Source organism: Girardinichthys multiradiatus, chromosome 24 (genome assembly GCF_021462225.1).
Source record: "Girardinichthys multiradiatus isolate DD_20200921_A chromosome 24, DD_fGirMul_XY1, whole genome shotgun sequence".
Lineage (NCBI taxonomy): Eukaryota > Metazoa > Chordata > Actinopteri > Cyprinodontiformes > Goodeidae > Girardinichthys > Girardinichthys multiradiatus.
The window spans coordinates 4,877,791-4,892,232 of record NC_061816.1 but is presented as its reverse complement, the minus strand read 5'-3'; the positions used below and the strand labels follow the sequence as shown (position 1 = coordinate 4,892,232).

Genomic DNA, 14,442 nt, shown 5'->3' with positions numbered 1-14,442 from the left:
AAGGAGCAAATATAATCCAGAATTGTATTTTCTCCTAAAAATGTCTTAAATTGGCATGCAGAATTATTGATCTATCTCTATTTTAAACTAGGTAACTTCATATTTTAGTAGAGGTTACATATTAATTTTACATCTAACGCAGGATCTGAAATCACTTTTAAATGTAAACCTACATGAGAATCTGTCTATTAAAACATAACTTCCACTTTAAATCTTGATTCTGATCAAAATATGCTGGATCTCAGTCCAAACCTAGATGTAAAATTAAATCAGGAATTACATCTAGATATGTTTGCTGGTTAAAAACTAAATTAAAATCCAGATCTGAATCAGGGTAGCCTTCTGAATTTTTATTTTTATTTAAAACAGTTGATGAGCCTTAAAATCATTGTCCAGATTCAAAAATGCATACGGGTCTAAATTCAGAACCAAATCCACTCTGAAGTCTAATTTGAATCTAAATATAATCTGAAACTGAACCTGAGAACCTCAGTCCGAACCCATTTAGACATACATCTAAATTATAATCTAAACGCAATCAGGATCAAAATTAAAACCTAAAATAAGGTAGCCTTCTGGATTTTAACATAAATCCTTTTAATGACCTTTAAACATCTGGATGTTTATTCTAGATTATTAACCAAATTCAAACAAATTTAAAGGATATTGATTTGAATGTATCACATTGTCCATTGTGATGTAAATCAAGTCCAGATCAGATTTAAGATAATGTGGGTTTTAATGTGAATCTGAAACAGTAAATGTGCCTCAATCATCTGAAGGTGGATCCAAGTTACTGTACCAATCTTCATACAATAATATTTACATTAAAGTAAATCTTAATATGGATAAATGCAATCTGAATTAATATCTGGATTTGAATATGAGATTGCTTAAGAGACTTAATCATTTATTTTAAAACCCAAAGGACAGTCTACACTTTATACATTTAGATGTGCTTTATATTTTATTGTGGATTAAAATCTAGATTTGGAATTAACTAAATTTGAATGTTGTTTTAATTCAGATTCTGACTTTATATTTTGTTCTGGATTGGGAGATAAAATCCTGATCTAAACTAGGTTGTTATTTTGGTTCAGATTTGGATCAAAGATGGTGGGTCAGACCTGTTTAACATCTTGCTGAAACACACAGAGCTGCAGGCGCTGATGGAGCCGTAGCTTCCTGTGTTGCCAGGCTCCTTCCACCTCATGGTGACCCTGAGCAGATAGAAGAAATTCCCAGTCCATTTTCATGTTTGTCTGCTGTGTTTCTGCACTGACGGCAGATTACAGTGAGCCTCACCTGTATCACCTGGTGGAGAACTCCCATGATGGTGTGTGTGGCAGTGGTGAAGTCTGGTTTGGCTGCTGACTCATCAGACTCACTCATGGAGTTACGCTGGAGGACATCCATTAAGGCTTTACCACTTTCACTGACCTGCAAACAAACAGGGAGGTTTCAAACACATTCATCAGGCGCTTAGACACATGTGGGAGGATTTCCAGGCAAACACCTGTGTGTAGTTGGCAGAAATCTCCTCATTGAGCTCCTGGTGTTTTTTAGTCGCAGCTTCCAGCTCTGCTGATGCAGTTGGTAAGGATCCTTCAGAGCACATTTTGACCCATCCCTCTACCCGGAGAAGAAACTGGACAGACAGAAAGACACATCTTTAACAGAGACAGGTAGACAGAGGGGATCCATCCTGTACAAAGTATTAATCATCACCTGGTTCTTTGCATGGAGCCAGACCTTCTTGTAATTAATTAAAGATGCCCTTATCAATAGTTCTCCAGGCTTTCAGAAGGTCTTCAAAGATGATATTCTTATTTTGGACACTTTATCGCTAACTTCAGTTCATAATAGTAAGAGGTTATTGTTAAACCTGGCTGTGTTTAACCAAAGTATATCAGAGGGAGGTTTACTCAGTTCTGCAGACAGCCACCAGTACAGGCGTTTGAATGTAAAGGTACCTGCTCTGCCCCTTGGTGGTAACCAGTTGCCATGGCAAGCGTGTTGCTGCGCTCCTCCAGGGTGGCCGTCAATGACTTCCAGTCTTCCTGCAACTGCGACGACACCAAGGCGATCCGCTCTGCTCCGTAGTGACCGGCTTCTGCGAGTCTTGCAGCCACAGTGACCACACTGTCCACGTTTACACTGCCATTCTAGGCGAGCCCAGACAGAACAGTCATTGTTACAGTCATTAAACACCCACTAAGGGGACAGACACTTCTAGAGAAGCACAAACTGACCATGCAGTTGGCGGTGAAGTGCTGGTGTTGTGTCTGTAGGTCAACAGAGTGCTGGTGGTTTTGACCGACTTCTGCCACACTCTGCATAAACAGCTCTTTACTGTGGGCGATCCACTCTGACATCTGAGAGGACAGGCAGCAGCAACAGAGACGGGTTAGACAGCAGCTCTGGATTTCCATATAGCAATGCAAAACATAATTCAGCATTAGGGAAAATAATGCAAAATGTTATGGTTGCTTTGTTGTTTTGGGTTTTGGACCTCACCTTGCTGGCGTCCTGCTCAAACAGGTGCAGCTGCAGACCCTGGTCTAAGTGCAGCTTTTTGTCGCTCCAGCTCTGGAGCAGATGGGTGCGACCAGCCTGCAGCCGGTCCAGCACAGAGGACACCTTCGGGGCCACGGTCTGGAAGTCCGCCCCCCCTGACAACCAGGTGCCACCGCCACCTCCTCCACCCTCAGTGGAGCCATCACCATGTGAGTGGCCCAGGCGCATACGCTGGAGCAAACTTTTCCCTTCTCTGTCGAGGGCATCCACCGGTGCAGTGGCGATTGTGTTACGGAGACGATTATGTTCTTCTAGAAGTCTAATGAGGAGAATTTATTAACTGCAGTTCTCACAACTTTACCAGAGTTACCCTGAAATATGAAAGATCCAAAATACTTACTTGCGGGCCTCATCCACATCTTTAGGCTCTGGTATTCGGCTCAACCCGGCCTCCAGCTGTTCCAGCTGAGCCAGCAGTTGCGTTGCAGCCCCTGAGAACTCTTCAAGTCCCAGACGAAGCTCAGTCCATTCCACATGGTCGTACTCCAATGAACCTCCAAGGTCCGCAGTAAGCTGGGAGGGATCGATGAGTCGGGAAAGACCTTCCACTGACACCAGGCTGGTCTGGGGACAGAGACAATTCACTTCAGGGGACTTTGTAGCATGGCATACATTTGGGTCATGTAGGTTGTGGTAACTTAAAGAACTTGAATATAAGGGAGTGGTTCTTGAAGATGTTTCATCTCTCAGCTGAAGGCTTTCTTTTCTTGGAAGAGAGTTGCAACATCTTTATGAACCAGCAAATGATGTCCCGTTGGCTTCTACTCAAGAACTTAGTTGAAGCAGGAATTTAGGAAAAAGTACATGAGCAATTGGCAGTACCTCAAAGCTAAACTTGGCACTGCCCAGGTTAGTCTTGTGTTTTTGCCAGAAGGTGTCCGGTTTGATGAGCAGCGCTGTGTGGATGTTGGAGGAAAAGGACTCCTGCAGTGTCCTCAGCACTGGCTTCACACTGTCCCACTTACTGCCACGCATGTCCACCACAACGGTGAAGCCACGAGCTCGCACATCCTCACTGATTGAAAGACAGAGTGGCAATAAGACCAAGGTCTCTTTCTTCCACACTTTTCTCCTTAAATTACCAACAAAACTAAAGGTCGACCTCCTACTTCTAATGAGGCTTTGGCAGTTTTACCACACTAAAACTCAATTACTACTAATTATCTATAAAAATCATTAGGAGCTGACACATCTTGGGAGTAAAGCTGGAGAGAAAAAACCCACTTTAAGAAAACTTCTTAATAAATGTTCAAGGAGTTAGTTATCAGTCTAAGCAATAAAAACAGTAAGAGTTGTACCTGGGTATTGTTGACAGGTAGGTTACCAGTCGGCTGAGATCTTCCTGTTTTATTCGATCATGATTGGTCCTTGCGGGAAAGGTCAGAATTGGTCCGCCTCGTTTGTCTCTTCCACCTGGAAATCCCAAAACACCGTCACTTTAACTCACTTATAGTAGGACCAGAATAAACCAGCAGGGTTCTGGTGTTTTACCCGACACAAAGGCGACTTTCTCTCTGAGCACCGTCAGGACATCGACTGCCCGAACAGTCTCTGCTTTACCAGAACCTGAAAGACAGACGTCAGGGTCTTTAGCTTCTGCTTGGTATCCAGTCAGAATCAACATCTGATGAAGACAGGCTACAATCCTAAGAGACTTCTGTGATTTACTGAATATTTACCCCCTGTATAGCTTTCATCCTTACTTGATCTCTACTTCTACTCCATAATCCTCATTTTATGGTGTCTTGAAGAAGCCTTCAAACACCGTTTTCACAATTTATTATGTTACAAAACATGGGTCAATGAATTTCATTGCGATTATATGTGACAGACTCCACAAAGTGATGCATAACTTTGTAGTTAAAGAAAAATTATACACGCTTTTGAATGTTTTACTACTGAAAATCAAAGAAATGTGGTTTGCATAAGTAGTCATACCACTATACCCTGATATCCCTAAATACAATTAAGTAAAACTAATAAATCCACCCAATTAGAAGTCACCTACTTAGTAGATAACATCCAGTTGTGTTTAATTTAATCTCAGTACAAACAGCTGTTCTATGAGATCTCAGAGGTTTGTTTGAGAACATTAGAGAACAACCAACATCATGAAGACCAAGGAACACAACAGACAGGTCAGGGATAATGTTCTGGTTCAGTTTTAAACAGAGTTAGATTCTAAAACAATATCCCAAGCTCAGAACATCTCCCAGAGCTCTGTTCAATCCATCATCTGAAAACAGAGAGAGGATGGACCAACTGCAGACCTACCAAGACATGGACGTCCACCTAAACTGACACGCTGTTCAAGGAGAGCATTAATCAGAGGCAAGAGGCCTTACTCTGGAGGAGCTGCAGAGATCTACACCTCAGGTGAGAGACTCTGTCAATCTATTAGTCATGCACTCCACAAAGCTGGCCTTTATGAAAGAGTGGCAAGAAGAAACCATGAGGAGTCCTCTTTTCAGTTTGACACCTTTCATGAAGTAGAAAGTGTTCTGATTAGAGCAAAGCTGAACTTTTTGGGTTACATGAAAAACTGAATGTAAGTGAAAAAAACAATGCTGCACATCATCTTGAACTCAACATCCCTGTGATGAAACATGGTAGTGGTAACGTGATGCTTGGGGGATAAATGTCTTCAGCATTGACAGAAAAGGTGATCAGAGTTGATGGGAAGATGAATGAAGCTACAATTTCAGTCCCTAGATGTGCAAAGCAGCTGTAGATATACACACAGAGACTTACTGGAAGAGCTGCAGTAAAGGTGGTTCTACAAACTGATGACTGATTACAATACTGAATAAATTTGTAATGTGACAGAATGTGAAAAACGGTTGGGCAACCAGAGTCTTGCAGCAACAAAACTTACAATTTATAGCATATTTTAACAATCAGGTTACAAGTGTACCCAATTTAACTGCCAGGCAGCAAGAACTAGCAGAAAACTGCTGTGACGTGGAATAGAGACCACTGTAGCCTACACCATCATACTCTGATCACTCTGGTTTTTATATCCAGTTCTGTAGTTTCAACATTATCTGGTTAATAAGAGACACATATTTAGGAAAACAAGTACCCTGCTGGCACTGGTAATAATTGCTATTCATTTGAAACCAAGTGTTTCAATAATTACTTCAACTGTGTTTTATGTAGTTAATTAAGTTAGAGATTAAAAACAGCACAACCTGCTTAGCCTTCTTGCTTTATAAAGGGTGAAATGCATTTTAATCAATTTGACAAATCATTTCAGCACAGAGGATGAGTATAAGAGCTTGTATATGTATCCATGTGAGGACCAGTTAAAATTTAACACCTTGTAAGTCCATATTTACAAGACAGGATTTAGCTTGTCAGTGTTACAGACCTAGATTTAAAGTCTTATTAAAACTGATTTTAGGGTTTTGATGGTTTAGAGACAACGGGCTGAGTGTGTAACCAGGATCCCTAGAAAGGAACATGCACAAAGATGGACGAGTGTGTTGTAGACAGGCCTCCCTTATGTGTCAGATCATCCCGCACAGCAGGAGGAAGCTAATCCAGTACTCACACTGAGGGCATTAAACGCCTCACATTAGCAGCCTGACAAGCAGAGATAACCCCCAGAGAGAGAAACCTACAAACAGGAAGGAGAAGTAGAACATCTATCCAGCTGGGGCTGGCTCTTTACAGGCATCGGGTTCTATCTCTTCCAAGTCCAGACCCAACGAGTCTTTGATCTCAGACAGAAACCAGAAACCTTCAAAAACAAAAGGACAGATGACCTTGAAATACATGAACGTTTGAAGTCTGAGCGTGATAAAGGGAGGACGTTGAATAACAAGGAGGAAATAGCTGAGCTGTACTGTTCTCATGCAGAAATGAATTCAGGCTTTGGGTTTTCAGTCAGAAACAATAAATCAGGTGAATTAACAAAGACAGAGGTTCTAAATAACAAAAACACAGTTGTCTACAGCCCATGAAATATGTCCTGAACTGGTGAGTCACTCAGGATAACAGAAACCAGTGAAGGTTCTAATGGAAACTATTTTCGATCGTATTTATATGATGTAAACTGGGGCATTTTTCATCTGTTCATTGAGGGTGTTGGTTGGACTTAGTGAACACACATTTTATTGTGTGATCCTATTCTTGTTCCAGGTTTAGTTTGGAGATCTATTGTCGATAGATGTTTGCATGGACAATGAAGATCACATTGTTTGCATGGACAATGAAGATCACATTGGGGGTCACATAAATGTTCCAACTGAGCCAAGTGTAAAATGTTTTTTAGATTTTAGTTTCATCATTTTGATCAAGTTCTGTCTACATCGCCCCCTACTGGGGTTCAATATTTCGTGCCACTATGACCCAAACTGTATTACACCTGAAGACAACCACTGTCTCTACCAGTTATGTTTTTTCTGAGTTTGGTTGAGGAATTTTCCCTTCGCTATCTTGGGAAAAAACTGGTGCCTCTCCTGCCCCATCATCTATTTTACTCTTACTAGGACGACATTATAGAAACTAGACAATATTGTAATTTAAATCCAACTTTAAAAAAGCAGTCAAGACTGCAAACAGAAAGTGTTTGATAAGGACTCAAGTCAGGTCAGAGGTTTCACCATTACTACATCAAACAGTCCTCTTTTCCTGCTTAGGATGCATTTTCTTATCCCCCAGGCTTTACTTTTAAAGCCCGAGATGGTTTTCATGTCTTTATGCAGTTATATTTACTGTGCTCCAGTGGTTGACGGATCTGTCTTTGAGTCTTTAATCTTTATCTAACAGCAGGCTGTTCTCTTGGCCACCCTGCTGACTTTTATCTTTACCAAAAGAAAGAGCAAACTTCACCAAGACCCACCAAACACTACTTCTTGGGGACCTTAGTCGTCGTGATGGTTACTAGTAATGTAAGAGTGCAAAGTGTGAATGATATTTCTGCATCAGGGCTTTGGAAAAAAAAAACACGACTGAAGGTACTGAATGTGCTGTAACTCACTGAGCTGATCCAGAAAAGTAAAGACAGGAATAATGCATAAAAGACACAACAGGAAAAAGCACAGCAGAAAGCTCCTGGGTTTCAATCCCAGCCTTTCTGCGTGGAGTCTGCATGTTCTTCCTGTACATGCTTGGGTTCTCTCTGGGTACTCCAGCTTCCTCCCACAGTCCAAAAGCATGCATGTTAGGTTAGCTCAACTCAGATTAGCAGCTCCAAACATGGACTGATCCATTTCAAATCAGACAAGGATTGAGCTGTTTGGTCACAATGACAGGATTAACATTTGGATGAGTGAAAGAGAGGATCTTAAACTTAAGAAAACTGTATCAACTATCCAGCATGGTGGTGGCTGTATCATGCTGTGGGGCACTGTCAGAGGTACTGGTACAAAGTGAATGGAAAAATGAAGAAGGAGGACTATCTCAAAAAGTGTTCAACTTCCCTTCAAATCAGGAGCTAGATGGCTGAATCTGGGACACAGTTGGGTGACCAAACTGAGTCTAGAATGAATAAAACAGGCAAACATTAAGCGTCTGGAAGGGCTCGCCAATTTATTTCAGCTAGCAGTTTAGCTGGTTTTTATAATGGTGGTCAAATACCTAGCCTAAAAGATGCTACAAGTTTGTTAATAGCTACAAAAAGGCATGTGGTTGAGGATCAACTGGCAAAGGGACATTTAACTACAGATCAATGGAGGTTTGAAATGTTTCTGCATGGATTTGAGAAAATCCATAATAAATTAAAACTTCTGAACCTAATCACCCCCCACCCCCCTAAAAAAGGCTTCGTGACCATGATGAGTGGATGGGGACTTCTAACCTAGGTTCATGAAATCCAACAAAGTCCTGGCCAAGCAGGTGCAATGTTCAATCTGATCTGTGTTAACATCTTGAAAACATCTTGTTTCTGTTCAGAGTTTAAGAAAAACAACAACAGGGAACCATTTGATTTGCATGCACTGATGATATCCATATTCAGGCTGGGAGTTAAACTGGTGAAAATTCATCAGGCTCCAACTGAGTTGCAGTGATTACAGATCGGCAGCCATTTTTAGAATCCGATCACCTTTACATATTTCATGGACTGAGTTTCTCAGACGGGTAAATTGGCTGATTTTATTCCTTACAGGGGAGTAAATTGAACTGTGATGGGTTTCGATTTCCTCTAAAAAGAACCAAACAGCCTTTAAGCCCTTTTTTTAATCAAGTTTTCCCTCAATTGATTAGTCAACAATTGAAATGATAGCTATATGCAGATTTTCTTCATACTCAGTAGAGGTTTGTTTGTGGATCAGATCAAAGCTGCAGAAACATCTTGGTAAATACAGGAAACACAGAGATAATTTGTCTGATCTACTTTCTGCAGAGATTTTATTTCTGTGATAAGTCTTGCATAAAAACGTAGAGAGCAGACAGTTCTTCATCCTGGCTGCTAACCGAGTTAAACTCCACACCATCCCTTGTTTGCGGCGTGAATTAGCAGAAAACTAAAAAAGATGATGAATGCCTGCCTCCTGTGCAGATTCCACAGAAGTGTTGGAGTTCGTGTTAATAAAGAGCAGAAGCTAACAGTCTGCAACCACTAATGACTGAGTGGTGGGTGTTTGTAATCTGCAGGAGCGCAAACATGACTGAAGCCAGCATGTTCACGCCGCTCCAGACCGTCAGGAAGCGGATTGATCCCTAATCAGCTGCCAATCAGAGAGACTGGGTGTGGGAGAAGGGATTTCCATTCAGATACACTAAGACTCCCTCACTGTGAGTTGCTGCACCGCCTAAAATAGAAGCAGATGAAAAAGCCTTTGGAGAGGCTTGCTGTCAGCCTGTCAGGACTCATCAAACTGATTATGCAACGAAAACTAATGAATACATTCCAGCACAATGTCCTCTGAGTCTCTGAAATGTCAGCCTGGAGGGTCTGAAGACTCACTCTGCCTCTGAGAGGCCGAAAACCAAACGGCGCCGCAAGACCCAGTTTCTCAGTGACCTCAGACATATCTCTGACATTTCTCCACTGCTGTTTGGATGATAATTATGATCGGACATTTTCACCGCCAAGCCGAACACGCATGTTTGAATTCAGCAATACAATAAATCAGTTTTACCACCTACTGCCCCTGTCCACACGGAGTTCTACTGTTAGTGTTTAAAAATCCTGACAAAAATACATATATTGTAGCAGGAGAAACATGATGCTACATCTGCCCAAATATCTCATTAATACCATGCTTTCTGCAAAGTAAAAGCATGCAAAATGACCAAATTATATTTTTTAGCACCTTCAAAATAAAGGCATTTTAGCTCCTACACAATAAAAGTAGGATAAGCTGTTTCACAATAAAAATTGCTTTATTGGATTTGATCCTGTTGTTTCAACACACCCCAGCAGAACTTTCAGTTGCAACTTATGATCTGTCTTTCTAACCTTTCAAAATAACTTTCTTACACTTTCTCCAATCTAAATCGATCTTATCCTTCACAATAAAGGCACCTTACCTGAAATTCAGTGAACTCAGTTCCTCCATTTCACATGAAAAGCTGCCAAGATACCATTCCAATAAAACCCATTTGTAACAATTTGTGTCTGGTCTATTCACATTAAACATCCTTCATTGACTTTATTATCAAAACCTCTCACTCATTTCAAAATAAAAGCATTTATTAAATAAATGTCTCTTGGATATTTTAAATGCAGTTTTCATGCAACTCCCGTTTAAGTGAATCGGTTGCTTTACAGAAAACCTTCTGTGGTGCTTCAGTAGTTCAAACTCCTCATTGTGTTTCAAAATAAAATCCTTCAGACACTCTGGAGTAATTGATCCAGAAGAATAAAAGAAAAATATTGCACTGTTGCTTTAAAACAAAAGTTATTTAATTATTTAACTGCTCAGATTTCCACCTCATGAAGGTCTGAGCTGCAGTTTATGCAGATATCTAAATTGCTGCAAGGATCTTTCCTCTGAGGGCCCTTGGATCTGGGGTCCCCTGTATTTGGGTGATAGTCTATCCTTTGGTTAATGTCCAACAGCTCGTCCAGCTATGTTTGCTTGTTTACAGCCAAATTAAAGCATGTTTGTAACTGTTGACGGCACATTTAACTGAAGCAACACGTCTGAAGGAGTTCAGCAGCCTCGAGGTTTGTGGGGTCATTACTGACTGCAGCTGTTGGCTTCAGACACTCATTTCAAGTTTGATCTGTGAGGTCATCAAAGGTGGCTCAAAAACGTGTGGATGGACAGCAATTACATTTGTTCAGCTTTAGTCCACTAGTCAGAGGGTTTATCTCAGCTTCGTTTTTATAATCAGAATCTGGGAGCTTCATAACAAGGGCATTTTTAATTAAATATGAAGTAATTCTGTGGGGAAAAAAGGATTTTAGGGCTCAGTAGTCCAAGCAGTCTTTATTTAGGATGTCGGTTCCTTTGATCAGACCAGTCTTCCTGTTTTCAACAGGAAATATAACATGTTTACCTCCACTCATCACGAAAATTAAGGAAATAATCTTTTCAACAACTTAGTAGAAATGATGATACAGCAAGCAGTTGCAATGAGCATATTTTACATTATAATTTGCTAAGAGACATTTAAACAAATATTAGTGGGGATTTATTTTTGTATTTGGACATGTATGTATAAGTTTGACCCTGTGATAATAAAGATGAATCTGAGCATTAATTCAAACTTTTGCATGAATTTCTTGTGTTTTAAATGTGCTTTTGTGTGTTGTTTAATCATTCCACTTTGAATAGAGAATAGTTGAAATAAATCAACCCCAAAATTAATATGGCATTAAAATGAATGTGAAAAAACAGACTAATTAGTTACTGCTGAAAAACAACGAAATACAAGTTATGATTTTTGTCATTTTCCTTCTATTGTTCAGTTTCCTCATAAACAAGAGAAAAAACATACTAAATACTGTTTCTGTTGACTTTCTCTTTAATTAGCTGACCTGAAATACAGATTAAACTAATTTTAAGGTGATTTATTTTCCTCTTGACCTATCATTATAATAATCTCACATTTAAAACAATAACTCATAAAGCGGAACATAGAAAAGCCTGCCTGCTTTAATCAGCTGATTAATGAGTCTTCTGACAGCTCATTAATTACCAGGCATGGGTGTCTTCTTCTCTAATGTTAATCGTGTCTGCTTTTCTAATCAATACAATAATTTCACCAAAACTTTTTGACAATTTGAAATTTACAATAAATGAATGCAGTTGATGTACTGGAGACCAAACTCCATCAGCTGTCTGTGACAGTTAGACCTGTGGATCAGATAAATCTGATCAATTCTTCATAACTTCTAATCAATTCTTTATAACTTTATTCGCATTTTGTACCATCTCAAACAACTCTTAACGTATTTTATCCAGGTTTTCTCTAGTCGTAGTTGGGACTGTTCCGTTTTTAGCTCCGTTGATCTTGGCATGAACTCTGACCAGCTTCCTTCTGTCTCTGCTGAAGATGATCATCCCCACAGCATGATGCCACCACCACCATGGGGCAAAATGTGAAAAGGTTCAAGGTATATTTACTTTTGTAATAGCAAGAAAGAACAGTCTGTACACTGTGCACAGATACCTGCAAGGTGTGCACACCGTCCTACAGAGATGTGCAGCCATTTATTATCTTAATCTCTGCACAGCTGCATGGACCGCAGAGGTAATAAAGACCCAAACTTTGTGGTTCAGAAATGCAATCGTTTCCTTTTATTTGGGTCGTTTTTTATGCAGAAATCATCAGTTGTATGCTTTGAATTGTGTTTTCTGTGGGTTTAAGCACTAATATTTGCATTCATGTGAGGTCAGGAGTTCTGTTACCCGGCTGCAGGTTTCGCGTTTTGCACTCTGATCCAACCAGACAGCTGAATAGCTCAAGTGGTAGAAACCAAGGGATCTGGACCCTACAGGCTCGAGTCTGGGGCCCCTGGGGGTGCTGAGGGCACTGCAGGTTCTGCAGCCCGGCTTCCACAAATATTAATACACACCACATTACATCACACACACGCTCAAAGAACCAGAAGGCCTTCTCACAATCCCCCTTCGTCGGACCCTCCACTCCCGACACTCTCACACAAACGCGTGGATATGCGCATGCACACGCCTCGGTGCCACACACACACACACACACACACACACACACACACACACACACACAGTCCGTGAATGGGCGGATGTTGGAGCATCATGGCGACAGCAGCTCCCTCTTCACACACTTCCACACGCACGCGATTGCATGCACGCGCTCACACCGCACCTGCCGTCGCCAGGCCGTCCTGGCCCGCTTCTCCTCCTCCTTCAGCCGGATTCATCCTTCTCCTCCTCCTCCTCCTCCTCTCTCCTCCGTTATGTGCCGTCGGTCGCTCCGCTCCTCTCGCCTCCTCCCTGCCTACCAGTCCATCCCCGCAGCCTCACATCAGATCGGGTCGGTACCAGCAGCAGGCTCCGGTTCACTGTCGGATATGTTCCCCTCCTCCCGGTACCGATCAGGCCGTCAGTGCTGCATCCTGCTCGGCTCAGCCTCGACCGTCCGTCCGTCCTCCTCCTACTCCTATTCCTCCTCCTTCTCCTCCTCCTCCTCCGCTGCTGCTGCTGTTCTTACGTTACCGTGATCCCGCGCGGCATCGCATCACATCACGTCACCGTTCCTGGGACCGTTACTGGTGCCGTTACTGGTACCGTTAAGCCCACGCAGGCCGGGTATCCCCTCTCAGTGTCTCCTGCGGCCGCTCCGTGTGTGTTTGAGCACGCAGGCGCATTGGAGACAGAGAGGCGCTGTGCGGAGAGCTGCAGCATCTGCTGCACCGACACACACACACCGCCTCCACCCGTTACTACAACGTTACCGATGCTGCCGGTACCGTTACTACCAACATGAGGAGTCTGACGTGACCAGCTGACTGATCAGGTCGGCATTAATAATATAATATAATATAATATAATATAATGCAAAGTTGTTGACGATTAAGTACAATTTTAGGCTATAAAATAATTGGAGCTCATGATTTTGGGACTGATTCATAGTTTCTTTAAGATCATGGTGTCCGAGTTGATTGACAAACATCTGATTTAACCACAAAAAGTAAACATGCCCAACGATCTGCATCTGTATCTGAGACACAGGAGTTCTGATCCAAACTGAAATAGGAAAACAGCAGTGAAAGCAAACAGAGCACAGGGAGGGGAGCTGCTGCTGTTCTCCACTGTCTCGGCTAAAGCTGCATCGCCATCTAGAGGATGAAAGAAGAAACAGCAAGTAGAGGATCTCTGACTATATATATATATATATATATATATATATATATATATTTATTTATTTTATTTTATTTTATTTTTTTGGTCAATGTTTTGTCCTTTTGCAGGGCCATATTAGTATGTGCTATTCTGTGGATTCTCCAGTTATGGACACTTCCTCATATATTGTGTTGTTTTAAATAAATGAATGAAAAAGAATCAGACATTAAAAAACTGCATTTTCAAAAATTACCCTCTTAAATGCTTAAACACTGACTTATAGTGTTTTCGTCGTAGTTCTGCCTTATTTCAGGTGGGATCTAGAGCTAGCTGCTATAAAAGTCCCATTTATAATTAAGAACCACAAAAAATAGGAAACACAAAGTAAAAAAAAAAATTCAAAGTAAAAACATGGAAATAATTAATACTGATTAAATAACCACACTTATAACAGGATAAAACAAAGAAAAAAGGCGACATAAAATAAAAAGCTAATTTACAAAGGTGTTATTTGCGTCAATATTCAGATTCTGCTTTAGAAACAAAATAATAATGAAAAAAAAACAACATAAAACCTGCTGCGGCAGTTAATCAGCAACACGTCACTACAATAAAATATCAGAAACAACAATATAAGAGATAA

General features: G+C 41.0%; 1 protein-coding gene across 5 annotated transcripts in view; it reads right to left on the bottom strand.

The window, feature by feature from the left end:
* The window catches only part of LOC124861390 (kalirin-like), a 47,199-nt gene extending 34,100 nt beyond the window's left edge, over positions 1 to 13,099 (bottom strand). The window contains exons 1-11 of one of the 5 annotated variants that reach the window (XM_047355102.1): positions 12,823 to 13,099; positions 4,069 to 4,143; positions 3,876 to 3,990; positions 3,400 to 3,592; positions 2,918 to 3,141; positions 2,518 to 2,836; positions 2,253 to 2,420; positions 1,974 to 2,165; positions 1,517 to 1,648; positions 1,306 to 1,440; positions 1,128 to 1,220 (exon numbers count right to left, since the gene is read on the bottom strand). In XM_047355102.1, coding sequence (XP_047211058.1) covers positions 1,128 to 1,220; positions 1,306 to 1,440; positions 1,517 to 1,648; positions 1,974 to 2,165; positions 2,253 to 2,420; positions 2,518 to 2,836; positions 2,918 to 3,141; positions 3,400 to 3,592; positions 3,876 to 3,990; positions 4,069 to 4,143; positions 12,823 to 12,877 — 1,701 coding nt within the window. In that variant the 5' untranslated portion in view covers positions 12,878 to 13,099. The remainder of the gene's footprint in view (positions 1 to 1,127; positions 1,221 to 1,305; positions 1,441 to 1,516; positions 1,649 to 1,973; positions 2,166 to 2,252; positions 2,421 to 2,517; positions 2,837 to 2,917; positions 3,142 to 3,399; positions 3,593 to 3,875; positions 3,991 to 4,068; positions 4,144 to 12,822) is intronic. The other 4 variants (XM_047355101.1, XM_047355104.1, XM_047355103.1 and 1 more) reach the window with 4 other exon arrangements.
* Between the last annotated feature and the right edge of the window lie 1,343 nt (positions 13,100 to 14,442).